Raw genomic sequence first — 26,604 nt, forward strand, 5'->3', positions numbered from 1 at the left:
ATGAACTGCAAAACCAGCACGAGATTAAGGATTGTTTTCCGATGCACAAAAACATTAGCTCGGTTATGAGAGGTGCAATTCGCCCACCAAGCTCCTGAAAAAATTATGAGAACCCTCACTCACACACAAATAGATATTGAAAGGGAATTCGAGAACGGAAACCCTTCCTTTCCTCCTGGTGCCATGCAACGTAATCCGAACCTGCAAAATTCCCCCTTATATTTTAAAGGGGAAAAAGAAGTCGTCATTGTCGTCGTCCCTGTGGGGCAAATACCACACTTTCTTCAAAAAAACTGAAGAGAATATCTTTTTTAAAACACACACACACACAAACTTGGAGGCTAATCCTGTCCCCACCACAGAAGAATTATTGTGAAGGGGGTCTGACTCTTTAAGAAGACCGGCTGTGCAATAAGGGGATGAGCGAATTAATGCAGGAGACAGACAATGACCCCCCCCGGTCTCTCTCTCCCCCCCCCCCTCAATCTTGGAGACTTGAAGGCGGTTTCAAAAGACAGATCTCAACCCAGGGAAAATGAGTTTTTAGCAGGGCTCTGCCGCTTGCATCGGGGGCGGTGGCGTAAAGGGGAACCCATTTTTGAGTCTGCAGACACTGTTTTCTAGATCTTTTTTTATCAGGTAACGCTCAAGAGACCCAGGCATGAGCCCAAAAAACCAGTGTTGTGTTGACATACTTGTGCGACCGAGAGTTTCCAAACAAGCCCTGGAAAGAAGAATGCGAAGGGCTGCTGTTTCCGTTGCAAAAACCAGAGGGCCAGCCCAAGACGCAATCTGGGGTCCCTCCAGATGTTTGGGACAGCATCTCCCATCAGACCCTGCAAGGGCTGATGGGAAAATCCCAGTTGCAGTTGGCCACAGTGCAGCGGCCGCCGTCCTTGGACCCAACTAATCTTCTTCTCAGCCTGCTCTGCAAAAATGAATAAATTAAGAAGCACTTGGGTGTTTGGCCTGAGAAAATGTGAAACCCGCCGTTAATACAATCTCTTCTCCACACCCAGCCATTCAGAAACATCCAACATTCTTTCCTCTAAGCACCCAAATTTGTGGGAAGAGTTCCGATTCCAATGCGCCGCCACTCCCTTAAAAATTAAAAATGCTTTCGGCCTCTGGTCAGTTTTCGAGGTCTTCTCTCCCATTTCTCCCACCCCCTCAGTAAAGAGAGAGAGAGAGAGAGAGAGAGAGAGAGAGAGAGAGAGAGAGATATCTTGGCAAGCAAGTATTTGTCAGTTTAAGTTTTTCATTCTGTCAGTTTCGTCCGCCAGCTTTCCTGCCCGTAGTCAGAAAGTTCTTGGCTTTCCGTTTTTGCATGCTGCCAGATCCTCAGCTGAAACAACACAAAGGAAAACCCTTGCTTAAGGCTTTTTTGGGGGGTGAGGAAAGCAACCACCAAAATTAAGGTTTTCCATATTGCAACTTCAAAAAGACAAAAAGCACGAGTAGCTGCAGGTTCGCCGGCCCCTTCTCGCATGGAAACAGGAGCCAACATTCAGGGTCTTATCCAATGCTAGTGCTACACAACTGGAGATAAGGAACACGGCCGACTTAGGTCCCTGAATGCCAGTGGGTCTACTCTGTGTAGGATTTGGTTGACTACATCCCAACGGTATCGAAATAAAGTTCTGCAAATCTTTTGGAGTCAGGCCCTAAGCCAGATTTCCCCAACTTGGTGCCCATGCCAGAGGTTTTGGACTACAATTCCCAGCCAGGTGCAGTGATGGCTACAGATAATGGGAATCGTAGTCCAAAATATGAGCACCAAGTTGGGGGAGGGGACCCTGAGAAAATGTGAGTAGCCCAGTGGAAAACAACATCCTCCTGGGTGCCACAAAAAATTTCGCCACGTTCCATGGAGCCGGCTTTGCTCCAGACTGCCCACATGTCCCCGGCCACTCTCTGTAAAACTATCGCAGCAAGCAGAACGTTGCCTGTTCTCGTGGTTCCACGTCCTTCTCACTCTGCATATAATTTCCTCGATCCCTCCCTCAAGCAGAGAAAACCAGCAATATAGCGCAGAAGTTGTTCATCTTAGTCCATTGCTTAAGAAACGTCAGTTTTTTTATCAAAAAATAAATCATTGACAGCATAAAAGAGTCTTCCCAAACAACTCAGGATATCTAGGGAAACCAGACATTTTTTAAGAGCGCTGGAAGCGGTCTGAGAAAGACACACCTCTCGCCCCCCAACAGCATACAAAAACACACATTGTTGCCTCTGGATAAACAGGTCGATGAGGTTTTTGAATCGCTGCGGGAACCTAGCGAACCTCTTTAAGCAGAGGCGGAAAGTCAGGTGGGCATCCACACACAAAGAGCAGAGGTTCCTAGCTGCCTCCAGCTCTCTCTGGGAGCGGACAAGGGAAATCTCGCCTCTTTCCCTCCATGCCTCAGTTTCTCCTCCCAACCTCGAAACGCCCCTTCAGTCGTCGGAGACGGAGATCTGGCTGAAGATGGGCAGCCGGCGGCCCAGCGTGCCCAACCCCGGGGATGCTGACCCGCTGCTCCCCGCCGAACTCCCGGAGTCTTCCTGGTCGGAGAGGGAGTCGGCGGAAAGGCTCTTCTGTAGCGTCAGTAGGGCTGGGAAGGCGAAGGGGCAGGGCAGGGACCCCCGAGCGGCTCCGGCGGCAGCATGGAGGGGGCAGGCGAGAGTCGGCTGGATCAGGGCGTCACGAGGGAAGGAGGTCTCCGGAAGGCGGGGGCCCGCAGGCAGGGGGTCGGCGGTGGGGCAGTGGTGGGCCGGCAAGGGTGCCCGTGGGGGCGGCACGCGGCGCTCCTCTGCGTTGTGGATGAAGTGGCAGCGTGCGCCGTAAGGGCAGATGCCCGAGGTGTGGAAGGTGCGGCAAGGCTCTGTCTTGTACTTGGGGTGGCGGCTGAGCCCTCGCAGCTCGGCCGCGCCGTGGGCAAACTGGCACTTGGCCCCGTACTTGCAGACGCCGCTCTCCTCAAAGGTGCGGCAAAGCTCCGTCTTGTAGCGGGACGAGGGCGGCTTGGCGTCGCCGCGGCAGCAGCCCTCGATCAGGCTGGTCGAACGGTCCGCCCGGAAGGGGATGCGCTGGAGGGAGGTGGGCGGCAGCTCAGAGTCCCGGCCCCACGGCTGCTGGAGGGGCCACGCTGGATCGCTCGGACCGGCCACCGCCACGTGGGGATTGACGGCGTCGGCCGGGTGCGCCGCACAGCCGGTTCCTTCGAAGCCGGAAGCTGAGAGGGCGACAGGGCAGGCGGAGAAGGTGCGCTGGAAGCGGAGGAAACGCCTGGCATCCGGGCTGTTGTCATCCTTGTTCACGTTCAGGCTCAGGAATGTCTACGAAAGAGGGGAATGGAGGAATATTATGAGAATTGAGAATCGGACTTCCAATTTACTACGGAGCCGAATGCAAGTGGGATTCAGCCCTCTGGGGAGAATCTGGCTTTTCGGGGGGAAACGGGGGCTTTGCAAGGGCGCTGCAAGCCCCCCAAAGCCTCAGGAGGAAGATCCTGAGGACAGGATCCCAGCAAGCCATAGAGCAGTCTCTCCACTGCCAGAAAAAGCTCCTTTGAGAATTGAATATATCAGTCGCTGTTTTGGTTTTTTTGGCCACAGGCAACTCAAAGCGATGTACAGAAAAATGGAAAACACAAACAACCGTATTTTTCGCTCCATAAGATGCACTTTTTTCCTCCTAAAAAGTAAGGGGAAATGTCTGTGCGTCTTATGGAGTGAGTGTGTGGTCCCTGGAGCCGAATAGCCCAGGGGCAAAAAGCAGATCGTGCTTTTTAAAAAAGAAAAAGAAAGAGGGAAGGGGGTGTTGAAACGAAGCCGCTGATCATTTGCCAATCGGGGAGAGAGATAAGGGATGCTACAGATAAAGGAGGCTGCCTGGTAAGGGGGAGGTAAAGACAGCAAACTTGCAAAGGGGGGGAAACAGGAAGACTAAAGCAATAAGGAGAGAAATTGGAAGAAAAGGAGGAGCAAAAAACTGCCCCAGCTAAGGAAAAGACCCTAAGGCAAACAAGAGGGAAGGGAATATTGAAAGGAAACAGCTGATCGGTGGGATCGGGAGGGAGATAAGGGAGGTTAGCAGGGGCTGCCTGGGTGGGGGGAGGTAAAACCCCATGGATCCTCAGGATTTTTACATTGGGTCACCCCAAATTCACCATCAGATCACACAGCATGTCCATGGCTACAGCCTGCACCAAAAAAATCACACATCCGCTGTTTCCTGGGGCTACAATGGTGCAAAAATGTGGTTACAAAGCACGGATCCACATGGATCCTCAGGATTTTTGCATTGGGCTACTCCAAACTCACCTTCAAATCACATGTCTGTGGCCACAGCATGAGCCACAAAAATCATACATCCACTGTTTTGTTCAGAATATATTTTTTTCTTGTTTTCCTCCTCTAAAAGCTAGGTGCGTCTTATGGAGCGTAAAATATAGCACATTAAAGCCAGGAGAGAGAGAGAGAATAATAGAATTGTAGAGTTGGAAGGAACCTCAACGGTCATCTAGTCCAACCCCCTGAAATGCAGGAATAAAGAAATGTCACTCACTCTAAAAGGCCATAGATGGGAAAAGCCACAGGCCAGGTTAAAAAGGAAGGTTTTCTCCTGGCAGCTGAAGATACCGGTAAGTAATGACTAGACTCCCTGGGGAGAGCTAAACCCAAGTCAACGGAGTAATGCAGCAGCAAAAAAGGCGAATGCTATTCTGGGCTGCATCAACAGAAGTCCAGATCGAGGGACATAATCATCCCACTCTATTCTGCCTTGGTCAGAACACACCTGTAGTTAGTCCTGGGTCCAGTTCTGGGCTCTGGAATTTCAGAAGGATGTTGACAAGTTGGAAGGTGTGCAAAGGAGAGCGACCAAGATGACCAGGGGTCTGTAAACCAAGCCTTATCAGGAATGGTTGAGGGAGTTGGGTATGATAAATAAATAATTAATAATAATAATAATAATAATAATAATAATAATAATAATAATGTATTATTTATACCCCGCCCATCTGGCTGAGTTTCCCCAGCCACTCTGGACGGCTCCCAACCGAATGTTAAAAACACAATACGGCATTAAACATTAAAAACTTCCCGAAACAGGGCTGCCTTCAGATGTCTTCTAAAATTCAGATACAGTGGTACCTCGGGTTAAGTACATAATTCGTTCCGGAGGTCCATTCTTAACCTGAAACTGTTCTTAACCTGAAGCACCACTATAGCTAATGGGGCCTCCCACTGCCGCCGGAGTCCAGTTTTGTTCTCATCCTGAAGCAAAGTTCTTAACCTGAAGCACTATTTCTGGGTTAGTGGAGTCTGTAACCTGAAGCGTATATAACCTGAGGTACCACTGTAGTTGTTTATTTCCTTGACATCTGATGGGAGGGCGTTCCACAGGGCGGGTGCCACTACTGAGAAGGCCCTCCGCCTGGTTCCCTGTAACTTGGCTTCTTGCAGGGAGGGAAGGGCCAGAAGGCCCTCGGAGCTGGACCTCAGTGTCCGGGCTGAATGATGGGGGTGGAGACGCTCCTTCAGGTATACTGGGCCTTTGAGGCCGTTTAGGGCTTTCAAGGTCAGCACCAACACTTGGAATTGTGCTCAAAAACGTACTGATTAGCCTGGAAAAGAGGAGACTGAGAGGAGATAATGATGGCCACCTTCCAATATCTCAAGGGCCGTCACATGAAAGAGGGAGCAAGCTTGTTTTCTCCCGCTCTGGAGGGTAGGACTCGAATCCATGGCTTCAGGTTACAAGAAAGGAAAAACTCGGAAAAACTTTCTGACAGTCAGAGCTGTGGAACAGTCTCCCTCGTGAGGTTGTGGACTCTCCTTCCTTGGAGGTTTTTAAGCAGAGGTTGGACGGCCATCTGTCATGGATGCTTGAGCTGAGATTCCTCCATTACAGCGGGTTGGACTAGATGTCCCTTGGGGTCCCTTCCAACCCCACATTTCTACGATTCCATAATTCCATGCAAGGCCCTGATGCAGCTACGACTTCCACACTTCTCTGTAGGCAAAGAATTCTTCCATTCTCAACGCTTGACCTCCAGGGACCAGGGCTATTCTCTTGCGCCAAGTGACGCCAAGGAGGAAGCGATTTGCCGACCGACCCGTCCTCCCAGTGGGCTAATTGTTTTGAGCTGCGCAATCCGGCGACGTCTAAGCCCAGGCCAGCCGCTCTGAGCCCTCCCTGGGTTTTCCCCACGAGGCGCAAGCTTGTGGCCGCACTCTCCCTCTGGCAAATCCCTCGGATGGAGGCAGCTCGTCCCAGAGGAAGCTATTAACTAAATGGCTCTCCATCTGGTCGCTGGGCGGATGACACCTGCCTGGCCCAGGGCCTCAGGATGGCATCCAGGGAAGGAGCCTTGAAATCAAGGGTGAGGAATGCGAGACCCTCCAAATATTGACGGACATCAGCTCCCATCGTTCACGGCAACCAGTGTGGCCAAGGGGCAGCAGAGGCATTTTAATGTTTTGCTCCCTGGCAGTGTTTGAAATACCCCAGGTACAGATCTAATAATAATAATAATAATAATAATAATAATATATTTATACTCCGCCCATCTGGCTGGGTTCGAATCCCCGCGACGGGGTGAGCTCCCATTGCTCGGCCCCTGCTCCTGCCAACCTAGCAGTTCGAAAGCACGTCAAAGTGCAAGTAGATAAATAGGTACCGCTCTGGCGGGAAGGTAAACGGGGTTTCCATGCGCTGCTCTGGTTCACCAGAAGCGGCTTCGTCCTGCTGGCCACATGACCCGGAAGCTGCACGCTGGCTCCCTCGGCCAGTAAAGCGAGATGAGCGCCGCAACCCCAGAGTTGGCCACGACTGGACCTAATGGTCACGGGTCCATATAAAGGCCAGGACTAGCCGCTTGAAAAACAGTTTCTACGCTAATGCAATTCTGGTTCTAAACCAGGGGTCTCTGTAGTATAGTGTGTTTTAAAATGTGTGTTTTAAAATGGGGTTTTAGAGTTTTTAGGGGTTTTTGAATGTTTTATGTAGTTTTGTAGTAGTTTTATGTAGTTTTTATGTAGTTTTATGGTAGTTTTGTGTAGTTTTCAATTTCATTGTTCCGCAAGGGACAATGACAATAAAGATATCGTATCGTATCGTATTGTATCGTATTGTATCGAGAGGGCTGTTGATGGCAGCTAGCCAGAATGGCTATGCACTGTGTCGGCATCTGAAGGCAGTGATGTGTCTGGGTCCCAGCTGCTGAAAGCTGCAAGAGGGGAGAGTTGCTCTTGCACTCAGGTCCTCTTGTGGGTTTCCCATAGTGGGCATCTGGTTGGCCACTGTGAGAACAGGAGGCTGGACTAGACGGGCCATTGGTTTGATCTTCTGATGTTCTTATGCAACCTCCAGGTGCAGAGGCAGTCTATCCAGATTCCTATAGTTCCCCTAGGAAACTGAGAACAGGGTCCTGGACTGGACTCCCTGGTCCTGAATGGGGTAACTGTGCCCACAAAGGACCAGGTGCGCAGTGTGGGAGTCATTCTGGACTCACAGCTGTCCATGGAGGCGCAGGTCCATTCTGTATCCAGGGCGGCTGTCTACCAGCTCCATCTGGTACGCAGGATGAGACCCTATCTGCCCACAGACTGTCTCACCAGAGTGGTGCATGCTCTGGTTATCTCCCGCTTGGACTACTGCAATGTGCACCACGTGGGGCTACCTTTGAAGGTGACCTGGAAACTGCAATTAATTCAGAATGCGGCAGCTAGACTGGTGACTGGGAGTGGCCGCTGGGACCCCATAACACCGGTCTCAAAAGACCTACATTGGCTCCCAGTACGTTTCCGGGCACAGTTCAAAGTGTTGGTGCTGACCTTTCAAGCTCTAAACAGCCTCGGTCCTGTATACCTGAAGGAGCGTCTCCACCCCCATCGTTCTGCCCGGACACTGAGGTCCAGCTCCGAGGGCCTTCTGGTGGTTCCCTCATTGCGAGAAGCAAAGCTACAGGGAATTAAGCAGAGGGCCTTCGCGGTGGTGGCACCCGCCGTGTGGAACGCCCTCCCACCAGATGCCAAAGAGAACAACAACTACCAGACTTGTAGAAGACATCTGAAGGCAGCCCTGTTTATGGAAGTTTTTAACATTTGATGCATTACTGTATTTTAATATTGTGTTGGAAGCCGCCCAGAGTGGCTGGGGAAGCCCAGCCAGATGGGCGGGTATAAATAATAAATTATTATTATTATTTAGATGGGCTGTTGCTGTGATCCAGCAGAGTTCTCCTTTGGGATCTCTCTCTCTGCATGGGCGAAACCCAGTTCCTTACTCTTTTTGCACCTTATTGGGGGGCGAGCGCCCGCATGGCGCGTGAAACGCTTCGGCCCGTGATGCAGACATCTCCCTGCTCTGTCCAGCAGGTACCAGCCACCACCCCAAGTACCTCCAGATGCCCCTAAGATGCAAATCCTGCTCTGAATAGTGGCTTTTATCTCACAACTGAGGACCATATGCTACAGGTCAATACTCCGGGTTGCCAGGGAAACAGACAGGGCATTGGGAACAAAAGTCTTACCACAATGGCTCCCTAGAGTCACCGCCAATTGTGATGGAAATTTCCACACTCCGAATACCATCACATGCAAACACCTCCAGCCCAACCTGCACCCCAACCAGCAAGGCCAAACCACAAACCTTTCCTTCCTCTGTTGCTAATATTTCCTGTACGTTAAGAACTCTCGATTAGGCACAAGATAAATGGTGTGTTCTGGGGTGGTTGTTTTGTACTTTGCTTCTCTCTCTCTCTCATTGCAACGCAGACATTGTTTTGTATACAGCATTAGCAGCAATGCCCTGACCGACTGAAGCATAGCTGTCAACCTTCCCCCCTTTTTAAGTGAAATTCCATTATTCCGAATAGGATTCCTCGCAAGAAAAGGGAAAAGTTGACAGCTTTAAACCAAACACTTCCAAACTTGCAGCCAGGTGTTCTAACCCAGCAGACTCCAACATTTTACAGTTGCAGGGCCCACCTTTAATGCGTATTTGGGGACCAATTTCTCAGTCTTTTACCATATACAGTGGTACCTCAGGTTACATGCACTTCAGGTTATAGACGCTTCAGGTTACAGACACCGCTAACCCAGAAATAGTGCTTCAGGTTAAGAACTTTGCTTCAGGATGAGAACAGAAATCGTGCGGCGGCGGCAGGAGGCCCCATTAGCTAAAGTGGTGCTTCAGGTTAAAAGCAGTTTCAGGTTAAGAACGGACCTCCGGAACGAATTAAGTACTTAACCCGAGGTACCACTGTATTTGCATGGGTGTAAGGCTCCTGGAGAATTGCACCGTGGATCAGGCCATGACCCAGGAAGGGGTCCCGACCCACCAGTTGCAGACCATTGTCCAATACTTGCAAGCACCCATAACCTCTTTATTTCTGCGAGCAGATCAAAGACTAAGTGGGGCATTGATGTCCCAAAGGGTCTCCAATTCTGGCAGGCTCAGAGGGGCTCTTACACCTTTACTTAGAAGCTGCCCTTCAGGGAAACTGTTAACTAACTTGGAAGAACTTGCTTGGTTTTTATTTTCTCCTAAACACACAAAATTATACAGGCAGCTACATTCAATATTTGGTTCTAAGCAGGAAACAAGATTGATGTTGAACCCCTGAGGGTTCCCCATCTCTGCCTTACAAACAACTCTGTATGGTAGGCCAGCACAATTACCCGATGGGCAAGAACCAGGAGGGGGAATCTCTGTGTCCAAGGCCATCCAGCATGTTCACAGCAGACGCTACACGCAAACAGGGAACCTCTCTAGATATCTAACTGTGCACCCTGACTTGGGACTCAGCACAAGACAACACAGCAGGATGCTGCCCCAGTTCACATGCGGTCAGGCACCATAGCCAACGTGGCACCCTCCAGCAGCAATGGCTTCTGGGATATGAAGTCCAGGCATAGCGTGACGTCCACAACACCCCCTGGTGCTTCTCCATTTTGCAGGCAATGTGCAGAATCTCTCCCTCCCTTTCACAGGGCAAAGTCTCCTTCACCTTTGCAGGAAGGAAGCATCATCTAAAAGCAGACCTCGATTCGAATTCAGGGCCCCAGCAGAACAGAGACATACCGCCTGGGGCTCAGCCAAGGCTCAAATTATGGGGAGGTCGGGAGCCCTTGCCAAAACTCAAAAACTCCCCATTTAACACCCAGACACTGCTTTATACACACCCCATAATTTCTTTAAAGCAAGGCCCCTCTGCCACCCTCCCTCCGTGGTGGAAATCCCAGAGATCTGGTCCCAGGTTCATCGACTATTGGACTTTGAAATGCTGGGATCAAGTTCATACATTTTGCTGAATTATTTGAACTAAATAGTTTTCATCAAGAGTCTGAATAAATTGTTTATTACCGTATATGAGTTTTATCACGTTATTATCTTCTTCAGTGGGGCGTGCAAACTGCTATTCTGAATAATGTTTTTTATTATAGGGTAAGAGGGTACATGGGATGAGTTTATGGAACCCAAGCAGGCAGTGGCCCCAAAAAAGTTTGGGAACAAAACAAAACAAAAACAAATCAGACTGCAACACACGTCGGCTTTCTGAACAGCTGGGCAGGCTCGTCCAAACAAAAACATTTTTAGCATGCACCCCAAAAAAAATAGAGGACAGCGAAGGCGTCTGCTTTATATCAAGAGGCGGGGAGTTCCAAAGGGGACCTTGCAAATGGGATGCTTAAAGAGGAGAGAGAGAATGCGAGGCAGGAGGAGAAGAGGGTTGGATGAAGAACAACAGGTGGACTGAAAAGAACTGCTGCAAAAAATCCACTCAGTATAAAGGCCCAAAGCGATGGGTCGGTTTTTTCAGTGGCGCCTGCCCCCTGCAAGAAGGAAGCCTCTCCAGAGGAGAGCGGATTGCTTCTACATTCATAACAGATCGTGATGGGATCCAGTGATCCAGAAAGGTCGCTCCATGCACCAAGCAAGCAGCTCAGGAGAAAGCAGAAGACGTTTTGGGTATCCTTGCATTCTTAGACAACGCTGAGTGGTGTCTGGACCTGTTGATCTGGCCCAGTAACTTCCTAATTGGGGGTTTTCTTTTATTTTAATTTTTGCAAGCGAAGTTATAGCTGGGGAGGGAAAGAGTTTGCTGCAGTTTCCTTAAAACACTTTGATAGCTTGCATAAAAATAGGGGCAGAGTCCTTCAGCAAACAAAACAAAAACAAAACAAAACAAAACAAAACAAAACACTGTTTTAAATGAGTTTTCAGAGTACTCTCTGCCTTCTCCTGCCCCCCTATTTTTAACTACCACGGTTTCTGGTAGCTAAAAAAAGGGCAGTGAGTTTGCAGAGGCTTAAGCAACACGAGGAAGTTGCAAGGCTAAAAATAAACCGGCAGAAAAGCGCTTTTCCTGAACTTCTGGGAAAGTCCAGCAGTTAAGAAGAGCATCCTACAAGCACACACACCTTACCTTGCAGAGAGCATCATCCAGCTCCTGGAAAGGACTCAGGAAATACGAGGGCATCTTCTCCTCGTGGAAGCGCCTGGCTCTTCAAAAATCGCCCACCCTCGTCCCCGCCAGGGAGAAACCGATTAAAACCCAGAAAGCCCTGAAGCGGCTCTTTTAAAAGCCTCCTGCCTCCCATCTCAGATTTGGGGGGAGCCACGCCTCCTGGTCCAGAGTGGGCGGGGCATAGGCGGGGCGGGCGGGGGAGTCCCGGGCAAGGAGGGGGCTAACAATCTGGTGGGATGGAGGGATGGAAAGGAAAGGGAGGGGGCGAGAAAAGGAACAGGATGGAGAGGGAGGAATGAATACCTGTGGAAGGTCTTTTTGCGCAAGAGCAGCAATTACCTGGACTCCTTAACTGGAGCTGTGCTTGTCAACGAAAGGAAGAGGTGCAGGCTTCTGAGCTATGCAGAACTCTTAGTGCTGCAGAAATGAGTCTTCTTCTTCTTCTTCTTCTTCTTCTTCTTCTTCTTCTTCTTCTTCTTCTTCTTCTTCTTCTGCGATCCCTCATACCAAGTAAGATTGTCTTCCATAAACACAGTTTTAAAAGTGAGTCCGTAAGTGACTGTGGAGGCCAATTCTGGATCCAGACGTCCTTCCACAGTGGGGACATTGGTTTCCAGGCGGGAGTTGATCACGGTGTGGATTTGCCAAGCGTGCCTTCCTCTTAGCACGTTTCTCCCTTGCGTCCTGAGTTCGAGTGTCTTCAAAGCCCATGACACCTTTGGTCAAGGCTGTTCTCCAACTGGAGCGCTCGCAGGCCAGTGTTTCCCAATTTTTAAACATTTGCCTTGAGACAGTCTTTCAACCTCTTTAAACCAGCATTAGGCTTCCATTTTAAAGTTCAGAATAGAGTATAGTGGTACTTCGGGTCACATACGCTTCAGGTTATATACGCTTCAGGTTACAGACTCCGCTAACCCAGAAATAGTACCTCGGGTTAAGAATCATAGAATCATAGAATCCTAGAGTTGGAAGAGACCCCAAGGGCCATCGAGTCCAACCCCCTGCCAAGCAGGAAACACCATCAGAGCACTCCTGACATATGGTTGTCAAGCCTCTGCTTAAAGACCTCCAAAGGAGGAGACTCCACCACACTCCTTGGCAGCAAACTCCACTGTCGAACAGCTCTTACTGTCAGGAAGTTCTTCCTAATGTTTAGGTGGAATCTTCTTTCTTGTAGTTTGGCTCCATTGCTCCGTGTCCGCTTCTCTGGAGCAGCAGAAAACAACCTTTCTCCCTCCTCTATGTGACATCCTTTTATATATTTGAACATGGCTATCATATCACCCCTTAACCTCCTCTTCTCCAGGCTAAACATGCCCAGCTCCCTTAGCCGTTCCTCATAAGGCATCGTTTCCAGGCCTTGGACCATTTTGGTTGCCCTCCTCTGGACACGTTCCAGTTTGTCAGTGTCCTTCTTGAATTGTGGTGCCCAGAACTGGACACAGTACTCCAGGTAAGGTCTGACCAGAGCAGAATACAGTGGCACTATTACTTCCCTTGATCTAGATGCTATACTCCTATTGATGCAGCCCAGAATTGCATTGGCTTTTTTAGCTGCCGCGTCACACTGTTGGCTCATGTCAAGTTTGTGGTCAACCAAGACTCCTAGATCCTTTTCACATGTACTGCTCTCAAGTCAGGTGTCCCCCATCTTGTATTTGTGCCTCTCATTTTTTTTGCCCAAGTGCAATACTTTACATTTCTCCCTGTTAAAATTCATCTTGTTTGTTTTGGCCCAGTTCTCTAATCTGTCAAGGTCGTTTTGAAGTGTGATCCTGTCCTCTGGGGTGTTAGCCACCCCTCCCAGTTTGGTGTCATCTGCAAATTTGATCAGGATGCCCTTGAGTCCATCATCCAAGTCGTTGATAAAGATGTTGAATAAGACCGGGCCCAAGACAGAACCCTGTGGCACCCCACTAGTCACTCTTCTCCAGGATGAAGAGGAACCATTGATGAGCACCCTTTGGCTTCGGTCAGTCAGCCAGTTACAAATCCACTGAGTGGTAGCATAGTCAAGACCGCATTTTACCAGCTTCTCTACAAGAATATCATGGGGCACCTTGTCAAATGCCTTGCTGAAATCAAGGTAGGCTACATCCACTGTGTTCCCTTCATCTACCAGGCTTGTAATTCTGTCAAAAAACGAGATCAGGTTAGTCTGATATGACTTATTTTTCAGAAATCCATGCTGACTATTGGTGATCACAGCATTCCTTTCTAGGTGCTCACAGACTGTTTGCTTAATGAACTTTGCTTCAGGATGAGAATAGAAATCGTGCTCCGGCGGCGTGGCGGTAGCGGGAGGCCCCATTAGCTAAAGTGGTGCTTCAGGTTAAGAACAGTTTCAGGTTAAGAACGAATCTCCGGAACGAATTACCGTAAGTTCTTAACCCGAGGTACCACTGTAGTTGCTTTGGAAGACGATCATCAGGCATCCGCACAACATGACCAGTCCAGCAAAGTTGATGTTGAAGAATCATTGCTTCAACACAGGTGATCTTTGCTTCTTCCAGTACACTGGCATTAGTTCGCCTGTCTTCCCAAGTGATGTGTTAAATTTTTCAAAGACACCGTTCGTGGAATCTTTTGAGGAGTTGGAGATGGCGTTTATAAGTGGTCCATGTTTCACAAGCATATAGTAAGGTTGGTAGTACAATAGCTTTGTAAGCAAGCATTTTGGTTTCCCTGCAAATGTCCCGGTCCTCAAACACTCTGCACTTCAATCGGGAGAAAGCTGCACTCACAGAGCTCAGACGATGCTGGATTTCGGCATCCATCAATGCTGGCCCTAGGACCCTTGTGAGCGAAGCAGAAATGGGTAGCTCACCTGAAGCTGGGCAGAGAGCAGGGTGGGCAGCCGCTAATCTAACCAAGTAACGGGTTTTTCACAATTCTTTATGTGATGTTTTATTTTGCATAGCCAGTCTGGTGCAGCAGTTAGAGTGTCGTACTTAGGCCTGGGTTCGAATCCCCTGTACTCAGCTCATCACTGGGCGAGACTTTGGGCCAGTCATGGCCTCTCAGCCTAACTTACCTCACAGGGCTGTTGTTTTGGCAATTAAGTGAGGCGGGGGAGAATGATGCCCTCCACATTGCGCTTCTTGGAGAAGCAGTATACCTGAAGGAGCGTCTCCACCCCCATCTTTCAGCCCAGACACTGAGGTCCAGCTCCGAGGGCCTTCTGGCGGTTCCCTGATTGCAAGAAGGGAGGTTACAGGGAACCAGGCACAGAGCCTTCTCGGTGGTGGCACCTGCCCTGTGGAACACCCTCCCACCAAATGTCAAGGAAAGAAACAATTATCTGACTTTTAGAAGACATCTGAAGGCAGCCCTGTGTAGGGAAGTTTTTAAGGTTTGATATTTTATCGTGTTTTTAATATTCTGTTGGGAGCTGCCCAGAGTAGCTGGGGAAACCCAGTCAGATGGGTGGGTATAAATATATTATTATTATTATTTGATGTAAATGCAATCAGTGCAATCCATCAATAAAGGGACCCCTGACCATTAGGTCAAGTCGTGTCCGACTCTGGGGTTGCAGCGCTCATCTCGCTTTATTGGTCGAGGGAGCCGGCGTACAGCTTCCAGGTCATGTGGCCAGCATGACTAAGCCACTTCTGGCGAACCAAAGCAGCGTACGGAAACGCCGTTTACCTTCCTGCTGGAGCGGTACCTATTTATCTACTTGCACTTTGATGTGCTTTCGAACTGAATCAATAACCAATGAATAAACCTTGAGGACAGATTGCTGAAATCACCTACAGCAGAAAGAACTGTGGTTGCTGGTTTTACCCTAGCTCTGTACTCTGGATTCATACTGGCCAGTGCCCCGCCTAGTCCAGCATCCTGTTTTTACGGAGGCTGACAGGATGCCCCCAAGAGAAATCTGCAAGCAAGACTCCCCCCCAAAAAAAGTCCTCGCCCCTCCTGCAGATTCCAGCAACTGGAATTCAAAAGCATTACTGCTTCTGATCGCAGCCTGGTATCCATCCATAGCCCTCTCCTCCTCCATGAATTTGTCCAACCCTCTTTTAAAGCCATCCCAGTCGGCAGCCATCCCTGCCTCTTGTGGCAGTGAGTTCCACAGGTCAGCTATGTCCCGCAGGCAAGATTTTCTGTTACCCGTCCTGAATCTTCCCACTTTCGCCTTCATTGGATGTCTACGGGTTCTAGCGTTGCAAGAAAGGGAGGAGATATTTTTCTCTGCCTGTTTTCTCGACACCATACAAAATTTTCTGTACTTCGGCCGCGTCGCCCCTGGCTCACTTTCCTCTAAACTAAAAAACTCTCCTGGCAGGAGAGTCTCTCTGGAGATATCTCCTCCCTTTCTGCAGCACTACAAAAGTGGGGAATATGGGGTGTGGGAAATTATTTATGTACAGTTAGAAGTCAACTGCTTTGGGTGTAACATTTGACACCTCCCTTTCCATGGAGCCGTAGCAAAGGTGGCATTTTTCCATCTCCGCCAAACTAAGCAGTTGGCTCCTTACCACTCTCGCCCCGACCTGGCCACAGTGATCCATGCGGCGGTAACCTCCAGGCTTGACTACTGTAACTCGCTCTACGCAGTGCTGCCCTTGAAGCTGACCCAGAAACTCCAGCGGGTGCAGAATGCCGCGGTGAGGCTCCTTACGGGGTCCTTGCCGCGAGATCACGTTCATCCAGTGCTTTACCAGCTGCACTGGCTCCTGGTGGAGTACAGGGTCAGGTTTAAGGTGCTGGTTTTGACCTTTAAAGCCCTATGCAGCCTAGGACCCTCGTACCTACGGGACCGCCTCTCCCGGTATGCCCCACGGAGGATCTTAAGGTCCACAAATGACAACACCTTGGAGGTCCCAGGTCACAAGGTGGTTAGATTGGTCTCAACTAGGGCCAGAGCCTTTTCCGCCCTGGCCCCGACGTGGTGGAACGCTCTGTCACAAGAGACCAGGGACATCTTTCCGCAGGGCCTGCAAGACAGAGCTGTTCCGCCTGGCCTTTGGTTTGGACTCAGTTTGGCCCTTATGTTTCCCTCCCCTTATGATCTATGGGCTACTTTTGAAATGAGACTGCATTTTAAATTGCATTTTAACCTGTATTTTAAATTGGTTTTTCCCCCTATTATGTTTTTACTGTAATTTTACTGGTATTAGCAACCCTGAGTCCAGCTCTGGCCGGGGAGGGTGGGGTATAAATAAAATTTATTATTTATTATTATTATTAAGTCATACGTTTTGGCTCATGAATGCCGCAAATCCGGAAGTGAGTGTTCCGGTTTGCAAATGTTCTTTGGAACCTGAACGTCCAGCCATAGCTGTCAAGTGTCCCTTATTTGGCGGGACAGTCCCTTATCCGAGCGCCATGTCCCGCTGCTGTCCCTTATTGATGATGTCCCTTAAATAAGCTACTGAAGGTAATGGGGCCCTTTCTATGTCCAGCTGTCCTTTGTCAACAACAAATTGTTGCTTTTTTGTGTGTTGAATATATGCTATATGGTAATTTATGGACCTAATAGGTATCTAAAGCCATTTGCACGCAACAAAATATGTATTTTATCAAAGTAATTGTTGATCCCTTATTTTGGCTGCTGGTCCCTTATTTTCAAATCTGTAAGTTGACAGCTTTGTGTTCAGAATGGGTTCCGCAGCTTCTGATTGGCTGCAGAAGCTTCCTGCAGCCAATCAGAAGATGCGCCTTGATTTCCGAACGTTTTGGAAGTCAAACGGACTTCCAGAACGGATTCCGCTCGACTTTTGAGGTATTACTGTAGTTACTCGTTGCATTTCTATCCCCCCACTTTCTCAACGGAGTTCAGGGTTCTGCAGCGGCTGAGAGTTGTGCGGGGATCGGGACCCTTGAGGGCAGGCAGGCAGCATTGAGAACACCTGCTGCCCCAGCTGCTAGGAAGCCGGTCTGCCAACACGGAGAGGCGAAAAACAGGACTCGGTTTTCTGGGGCTGCACTCCCACAGAAGTCCTGTGACTCGCACGGGATCACAACCCCCAGATACACTTTTTTGGGGGGTTGCCACTCCATGTGTTTTGGGGTGTTGTGCAAGATTGCACCCAGGGCCGGATTTAAGTTTGATGAGGCCCTCCGCTCCTGAAGGTAATGGGGCCCTTTCTGTGTCCAGCTGTCCTTTGTCAACAACAAATTGCCGCTGTTTGTTGTGTTGAATTCTGTATCTGCTAGAATGGTAATTTATGGACCTCATAGGTATCTCAAGCCATTTGCACATCACCAAATGTGTATTTTCTCAAAGTAATTGTTGAACTGATATACAATGAAAAAGTCTATTAATGGTGAAATAATTATTAAGCTCTAACTTAAAATGAGGGACATGGGTGGCGCTGTGGGTTAAACCACAGGGCCTAGGACTTGCTGATCAGAAGGCTGGCGGTTCGAATCCCTGTGACGGGGTGAGCTCCCGTTGCTCGGTCCCTGCTCCTGCCCACCTAGCAGTTCGAAAGCACGTCAAAGTGCAAGTAGATAAATAGGTACCTCTCCGGCGGGAAGGTAAACGGCGTTTCCGTGCGCTGCTCTGGTTCGCCAGAAGCGGCTTAGTCCTGCTAGCCACATGACCCGGAAGCTGTACACTGGCTCCCTGGGCCAGTAAAGTGAGATGAGCGCCGCAACCCCAGAGTCGGCCACGACTGGACCTAATGGTCAGGGGTCCCCTTTACCTTTACTTTAAAATGATTTTTTATTCATAACAAACTTAATAATGCAAACACATTGGCATTTGGCAATAAAATAAAATAAAAGTTCCTATAGAAATGAGCAAACCAGTGATATTTTAAGGAGCAGGCTAGCAGGCGGGGCCCATGACTTACATCACAGGAGCCAACACAACACAAAACACTCTTGCTTCATATAGGTTTTATCTTATTTCTTTACTTTTTATCTTATATTTTGGAAAAGTACATCCAGTTTGTTTTCCTTTAAATTTTTTGGGGGGTCCCCAAGAGAGTGGGGCCCTAAGCTAGAGCTTGCTTAGCTTATATGTAAATCCAGCACTGATTGCGCCCCCCAACTTCTTTTGGGGGGGGCAAGATCGCAGCACCCACAGTGGCCACCATGTTCTCGTGCCAAACCACAGGATGTGCCGTGTTTCTCAGGACAATTGAGGGGCATCTGTAAGATGTGAACATGCTGCAAAACAGATAGCGCCAGGAGCGCAAATTATCAATATAGTTATTTATCAAATTGCCTGTTTGCTTTATCTTGCCCATGGCAACTCAAACCCGCTTACATCCAAACAAGGAAACAGAAACACAACCCCTCTTAAATGCATTAAAACCAAGAGGAACAGGGGTACGTTGAAAACATCCTACCCAATTCTAAAAGGCTACGGATTCTTAGAGGCCAAAAAGCTACAGATTTTCCTGGCGCCTAAAGCTATAGAATGAGCACCACGGATGAACAATAAAATGGGTTTCTGTGCAGCCCCAAGGATTTCATCAGCAGAGGGCAAAGTGATTTTTAAAAATCAATTCTAAAACAATAAGTTCATAAGTTATGTTACTTTGTTGCTCAATTCTTTTTTTACTCTTGTTTTTAATGTATTGTGGTCTTTTATGCCGCAATTGGGTCGTACCTTTGTTGTCGGGACGCGGGTGGTGCTGTAGGTTAAACCACAGAGCCTAGGACTTGCCGATCAGAAGGTTGGCGGTTCGAATCCCCGTGACGGGGTGAGCTCCCGTTGCTCAGTCCCTGCTCCTGCCAACCTAGCAGTTCGAAAGCACGTCAAAGTGCAAGTAGATAAATAGGTACCACTCTGGCAGGAAGGTAAACAGCGTTTCCGTGCGCTGCTCTGGTTTGCCAGAAGCGGCTTAGTCCTGCTGGCCACATGACCCGGAAAAACTGTGGACAAACGCCGGCTCCCTCAGCCAGTAAAGCGAGATGAGCGCCGCAACCCCAGAGTCGGCCACGACTAGAACTAATGCTCACGGGTCCCTTAACCTTTACCTTACCTCTGTAGTCATATTTAGGAAAAGGTGAAAGATTTGTATGATCCGAGGAAAAGCCAGAGCGCTGATATTTTTACTGATTCTAATTCAGCAACTATTTATTGTTGGAAGCAAAATTCTGCTTCGTTATTCTTTGCTGGCATTGCGAGAGTTAATTTCATTGCATGCTATTATATGCAAATGGGGTGTCGAATATCACTTTATTCAACATAAAGTGGCTTGTTTCAAAGTCATATTTTTTGCATCGGGTCGCATTGTTAGAAGGCGTGTGACCCTCCAAGGCCATCTTAACCATTGGGCGTAGTGGCGCGGCGAGCGAAGGCGCCAAGCAGTGGAGTGCGCCAGACGGAGCGTCTGGGGAGGGGAGAGCGGGGAGGTAATAATAATAATAATTTATTATTTATACCCTGCCCATCTGGCTGGGCTTCCCCAGCCACTCTGGGCGGCTTCCAACAAAGATGAAAAACACACTAAAATGTCACATATTAAAAGCTTCCCTGAACAGGGCTGCCTTCAGATGTCTTCTGGATGTCTGGTTGTTGTTTATCTTTTTGACATCTGATGGGAGGGCATTCCACAGGGCGGGCGCCACCACCGAGAAGGCCCTCTGCCTGGTTCCTTGTAACTTGGCTTCTTGCAGAGAGGGAACCGCCAGAAGGCCCTCGGAGCTGGACCTCAGTGTCCGGGCAGAACGATGGGGACGGAGACGCTCCTTCAGGGATACTGGACCGAGGCCGTTTAGGACTTTCAAGGTCAGCACCAACACTTTGAACTGTGCTCAGAAATGTACTGGGAGCCAGTGTAGGTCTTGAAATGAGCATGAGTCCTAGTGGTTGGATCTGTGGCGGATGCCTCGCCGAGCTCTGCTTGCAAGACCTTTAAGCCACCCCGCTCCTCACATGCTTCTGCAATTTCTTCATCGCTCTCACATTTTCCTCTTGCGGCTGAGACCTCTCCGTCCCACAATGACATCAGCTCCCATCAAGGTGTGCTTATATAATGCTTTGCCTCCGCAACGGTTGAAGCCCTTCCTGCCTGCCAGCCACACGCCGGGTGTTCGCACAGTCACACTCCAGGCTAACACAGGCATCCGGAACGCGCCTGTCTCCGTTTCACACCGACGCCCCCACTGGGTCCTGCAAAGGCCTGAGCGTTGCCTTGAACGTTGCAGCACTGTTTGGAGTTAGTCAGGGTAGGGGGACGAATGAGGCTGCCTTAAGGTTGCCAACTTTTATTTCCAGCGAGGCTCCTGTGTCCTTAGCAACTACATGATGTAGCAAAATCCAGCAGGTTATTAAAGGCCCAGGAGCCCCGTCAAAGAGAGAGGGGGGGGGAGGAAGGAAGGAAGGAAGGAAGGAAGGAAGGAAGGAAGGAAGGAAGGTAGGTAGGTATCAGATCTCAACTCCTTTTTGCTTTGGGAAGGAATGCTATTCTAGGCTGCACCAAAAGGAATTATAGTGTCCAGATCAAGGGAAGTCATAGTACTTCTCTATTCTGCCTTGATCAGACCAAAACTGGAATCCTGTGTCCAATTCTGGGCACTGCGGTTTAGGAAGGATGCTGGCGAGTGAAACGTGTGCAGAGGAGGGCAACGTAGAGGATCAAGGGCTTGGAAGCCAAGCCTGATGAGGAACGGTTGAAGGAGCTGGGTATGATTAGCCTGGGAAAGAGGAGACTGAGAAGAGATATGACAGCCATCTTCAAATATTTCAAGGGTTATCACATGGAAGGTGGATCAAACTTGTTTTCTCCTACTCCAGAGGTTAAGACTCGAACCCATGGCTTCTTCTTCCACCACCGCCTGCTGTGCGGTCCAGGAGTTGTCTGAGCTTCCTGAGCAGAGGGTGAAGGGCTGACTGACAGAGCCAAACGGCCCCATAGCGGTTCTCCCCAAAAACCCACACAGCCCAACGGCTGTTTCGCGGGCGATGCCGACAGGAGGCACCTGGAGAAGGCAGCGAACACCCCCCCCAGCCCATAATCTTTCCCTTCCTCTTCTCCAGGGCGCCTTGCCCTCCCCGCTTCCCCTCTGTGCCAAAGACATGCCCATCTCCCTCTCTCCTCTCCCTCCATTTTGCCTGTTTGCAATAGAAGCTGAGGTGATCGCCCTGACCTTTAGGCTGGTCGCCCGAGGTGCCACATACCTTGCAAATGGGTCTAATATAGAGGCAATATTTCTCCAATGCAAATATTATGCAAATGTGAGTGTCTGGAGGCGGTTGGAGGATGGATGGCGGCTAACAGATTGAGGCTGAATCCTGACAAGGCAGAAAGACTGTTCTTGGGGGACAGGGGGCGGGCGGGTGTGGGGGACTCCCTGGTCCTGAATGGGGTAACTGTGCCCCTGAAGGACCAGGTGCACAGCCTGGGAGTCATTTTGGACTCACTGCTTTCCATGGAGGTGCAGGTCAGTTATGTGTCCAGAGCAGCTCCATCTGGTACGCAGGATGAGACCCTCCCTGCCCGCAGACTGTCTGGCCAGAGTGGTGCATGCTCTAGTTACCTCTCGCTTGGACTACTGCAACGCGCTCTACGTGGGGCTTCCTTTGAAGGTGACCCATAAACTACAACTAATCCAGAATGCAGCAGCCAGACTGGGGATGGGGAGCGGCCGCCGAGACCATATAACACCGGTCTTGAAAGACCTACATTGGCTCCCAGCACGTTTCTGAGCACAATTCAAAGTGTTGGTGCTGACCTTTAAAGCCCTAAACAGCCTTGGTCCAGTATACCCGAAGGAGCGTCTCCACCCCCATTGAGGTCCAGCTCCGAGGGCCTTCTGGTGGTTCCCTCCCTGCAAGAAGTGAGGTTACAGGGAACCAGGCAGAGGGCCTTCTTGGTGGTGGCGCCCACCCTGTGTAACGCCCTCCCACCAGATGTCAAAGAGAAAAACAACTACCGGACTTTTAGAAGACATCTGAAGGCAGCCCTGTTTAGGGAAGATGTTTAATAGGTTATTGTATTTTAATATTCTGTTGGAAGCCGCCCAGAGTGGCTGGGGAAACCCAGACAGATCGGTGCGGTATAAATAATAAATTATTATTATTATTATTATTATTATTATTATTATTATTATTATTATCAAACTATTTCATAACAACAACAACAACAACTTTATTATTTATACCCTGCCCATTTGACTAGGTTGCCACTGCCACTCTGGGAGGCTTCCAACATATATAAAACTTCCCTCTACAGGGCTGCCTTCAGAAGGTTATATACCGTATTTTTTGCACCACAACACTCACTTTTTTCCTCCTAGAAAGTAAGGGGAAATGTCTGTGCGTGTTATGGAGGGAATGCCTACGGGTGGCATGCCTACAGATTTTCCTCCTCTAAAAACTACATGCGTGTTATGGTTGGGTGCGTGTTATAGAGCGAAAAATATGGTAGTTACTGATCTCCTTGGCTCGGGGGGGGGGGTCACATAACTCCATACCCTCCAGCGTTTCTCAGATGAAAACAGTGACTTCCTACGGAAAAGCGGGACATTCCAGGATCAAATCATAGACCGGGACGACTTCTGTAAACCTCAGACTGTCTTTGGAAAATAGGGGCTGGGTTTTCTCCCTCTGAAATTTTGGGACGACGATGGGTTATATGTTACAGACAGAAGACATTGCTTTTTTTTGTCCTTTGTATCCCACAGACAGGATATAAATTAATGAAATTATGGCGGGCTAGGATGTCCCTGTTTTCATCGGGTGAATGTTGGAGGGCATGGGGAACGTCGTGGCTCCGAGGGAAGCCAGCGATGGGATGGTTTTAATAAAAAGGCCCCCGGCCAGCTGATGGAATTCACCATCTGCGTCGGGGAGAAGAGAAGAAGGCGATGGATTACCCTGGCGTGAAAGGCCTGCCCCCCTCCATTTCATAGAGATTAGGGGCAGACGAGCTAAGAGTGGGTTTGGCCCCATATGTCCCCGTGCTGGACAAAAGAAAGCCAAGACCTCTCGCAATAGCCCCCGTTTCCCAGGGCAACGGCTGAGCCCAGGGTCTGTTAAAGGACTTATTGTGGCTGCTCTTCGAAAGGAGATGGCCAGGGAGGGGGGTGGCAGCTGCTCCCTCCATCAATGGGGGGGGGGAGGCTATGGGAACAGCAGGCCGGCACATGCCTCCATCCTCTGGGCTTTCTTCCCAGAGACCGCCCACCCCACCCGCTCCCTGGCCCACCCCCTTTTCGCTGGAGGGTCCTGGGTGAGTTGGGGGCACAGACCTCTGCCAGGCGGGGGTCCGTGGTGCGTGGAGAAATTCTCTGCGCGTGGATGCATGCCGTGAGCAAGAGGAGCGATCTGCAAGGAGCTCTCACGAAGAAAGTCACTTGCGGAATGAACCCCCAGGGCACGGGGTGAAAGAGTTTACAGTGGTACCTTGGTTCTTAAACTTAATCCGTTCCAAAACCAAAGCGTTCCAAAACCAAGGCGCGCTTTCCCATAGAAAGTCATGCAAAACGGATTGATCTGTTCTGGACTTTTAAAAACAACAGCAACTGAACATAAATTTTACTATCTAACAAGACCATGGATCCATAAAATGAAAGCAATAATCAATGTACTGTGTTGTTGTTGTTTAGTCGTTTAGTCGTGTCCGACTCTTCATGACCCCATGGGCCAGAGCACGCCAGGCACTCATGTCTTCCACTGCCTCCCGCAGTTTGGTCAAACCCATGCTGGTAGCTTTGAGAACACTGTCCCACCATCTCGTCCTCTGTCGTCCCCTTCTCCTTGGGCCCTCCATATGTACTGTGGTACCTTGGGTTAAGAACTTAATTCGTTCTGGAGTTCCGTTCTTAACCTGAAACTGTTCTTAACCTTAGGTACCACAATAGCTAATGGGGCTTCCTGCTGCTGCTGCGCCACCGGAGCACGATTTCTGTTCCCATCCTGAAGCAAAGTTCTTAACCCGAGGTACTATTTCTGGGTTAGCGGAGTCTGTAACCTGAAGCGTTTGTAACCCGAGGTACCACTGTACTGTACTATAAAATAAATAAGACAGTATTGTAGATGAGAGAAATTAAAATTATTATTTTTTTCTTACCTGCACTGATGATAGTCATTGTTTGGATGGGGGTTGGCTTTTATCCATTTCTGCAGTCTCACAATCAATAAATCAATACATCAATCAGTAGCAGCTGAACTGGGTTCCACTCGGTCACAAAAACAAATTAAGCGAAAAAAGCCTCAAAAACAAAAACGCAAAATAAATAGCAAAAGCACCAAAGTTAATCCGTTCTGGAAGTCTGTTTGACTTCCGAAATGTTCGGAAACCAAAGCGCAGCTTTGATTGGTGCAGGCGCCCCAGAAACAATAGCCGACAGCCGCATTGGACGTTCGGCTTCTGAAAAGTGTTCGAAAATTGGAACACTTTCTTCCGGGTTTTTGGCGTTTGAGAACCAAGGCGTTTGAGTACCAAGGCACCACTGTACGGCTGTGCGCCAAGAGCTGTGCATAGTGTCGATGTGCCCGTTCCTAAAGTGCTGTGCTGCCATCTTTCATCCAGGAGGGGGCAGCCTTGATAAGCCCAGCTGAACCTTTGAACGCCTGCTGTTTGGCACAGCTCTGAGCTGAGCACTCAGGTCTTGCTAGTGACTTGCTTTTTTTGCTTCGTCGCTGCGATTTCATAACTTCTTTTTCTTTCAGAGAGAAAAATCCCCACAGGTCAGAACAGTTTGTTCCACCCTGCGGGGAGATGTGTGACAATGAATCACGGCGGGCTTCTATTGATCGCTGCCTCTGATTTCGTGGAAAATGGAATCAAAGGTTAGCAAGTCTTGGCTTGCTGAAAGAAAATCTGGGTCGGGCGGGGGGGGGGACAAATGTTTGCTTGGGGGTGGGTGGAGGGTCAGATTAACACAGGAGGGAGGGAGAGAGAGGCACTATGCCTTTGACAGCTGCACAACAGGCAAATATTCTACCGGTGGAGCTTGGTTGTGGTAGTGGGGTTAAAGGTCTACCTGTTGGTTGCTTTAAAATCCAGGGGTCAGCAAACTTTTTCAGCAGGGAGCCGGTCCACTGTCCCTCAGACCTTGTGGGGGGCCAGACTATATTTTTGGGGGTGAAATGGACCAATTCCTATGCCCCACAAATAACCCAGAGATGCATTTTAAACAAAGCACACATTCTACTCATGTAAAAACACCAGGCAGACCCCACAAATAACCCAGAGATGCATTTTGAAATAAACTCAGAGTCAAGAGTGGATTTCATGCTCTTTATTCAGCTCGTAGTGGTGAGGAAGAGGAATGGAAGTTCCCCCAGAATGTCTGCTATATATACATTATTTACACAATGGGCCCCACTGTGATTGGCTATTTCCGGGATTCACCTGTAGGCCAATCAGGTTGCAGATTCACTTCCACCTGGAGCTGGATTGGGTGGCTCCTGTGGACCAATCAGACTGCTGCGTTCTTGACTCTATTGTTCTGGGACCAATCAGACGGCTGCATTCTGAATCCTGTTCAGAGTGGCTGGGGAAACTCAGCCAGATGGGCAGGGTATAAATAATAAATTATTATTATTATTATTATTATTATTATTATTATTATTATTATTATATTGTTCTAGGACCAATCAGACTGTTGCATTTTGGATCCTATTCAACTCAGTACATAACACATTTTAAATAAAAGGACACATTCTACTCATGTAAAAACACGCTGATTCCTGGACGGTCCATGGGCCGGATTTAGAAGGCAATTGGGCCGGATCCGGGCCCCGGGCCTTAGTTTGCCTGCCCATGCTTTAAACTTTGCAATACTGATTTCTTGAAGCAAAAGTCGGCAGGGCATGTCACCCATGCACAAGTTGGTTTTGTTTTCAGATTTGCTTATTTTAAATGACTTTGCAAACTGCCCTGTACTGTAAATATATTGCATCAAAGTGTACCACTGTAAAGGAAAACAAACAAAGCAAAACGAATGATGTTGGATGTCGGGACCCACAAGCAGCAAGCAGGGTTGCCAACATCTGAAAAAATACCTGCTTGAGCCGTTTTAAAAGCAGCTGCGTCTGTAGTTCAGCAGCTGAAACTTTTCACGGCATGGAGGATAGTATAGCTTCCCCTGGTAATATCTGCAGAGCAAGTTGCTGTTAGAGGTTGTGGAGCAGGAATCCACAAAGATATTGGCATCCCTTTTTGCAAATCACTTTCATGTTAAGAACGGACCTCCGGAACGAACTAAGTACTTAACCCGAGGTACC

At 49.1% G+C, this 26,604-nt stretch overlaps 1 protein-coding gene and 1 long non-coding RNA gene across 3 annotated transcripts in view; one reads left to right on the forward strand and one right to left on the reverse strand.

Moving 5' to 3' along the window:
• LOC309537053 overlaps positions 1 to 26,604 on the forward strand; it is a 219,790-nt gene that overhangs the window by 101,910 nt on the left and 91,276 nt on the right. The window lies entirely within an intron of this gene.
• On the reverse strand, positions 1,666 to 11,522 carry LOC309536913 (uncharacterized protein). Its single transcript, XM_082231304.1, has 2 exons — positions 11,418 to 11,522; positions 1,666 to 3,318 (listed from the first exon to the last, which is right to left on the reverse strand). The coding sequence occupies exons 1-2, from the start codon at positions 11,469 to 11,471 to the stop codon at positions 2,437 to 2,439; spliced, it is 936 nt and encodes a 311-aa protein (XP_082087430.1). The 5' UTR covers positions 11,472 to 11,522; the 3' UTR covers positions 1,666 to 2,436.

The sequence above is a fragment of the Podarcis vaucheri genome (genome assembly GCF_965113315.1).
Source record: "Podarcis vaucheri genome assembly, chromosome: 7".
Classification (NCBI taxonomy): domain Eukaryota; kingdom Metazoa; phylum Chordata; class Lepidosauria; order Squamata; family Lacertidae; genus Podarcis; species Podarcis vaucheri.

What these genes read in the sequence shown, in the direction of transcription:
- LOC309536913 (XM_082231304.1), bottom strand. Translation starts at nt 11,471, where the DNA reads ATGCCCTCGTATTTCCTGAGTCCTTTCCAGGAGCTGGATGATGCTCTC. An exon ending in TGGATGATGCTCTCTGCAAG is followed by an intron (nt 3,319 to 11,417) that starts GTAAGGTGTGTG and finishes CCTCTTTCGTAG; the next exon opens with ACATTCCTGAGCCTGAACGT.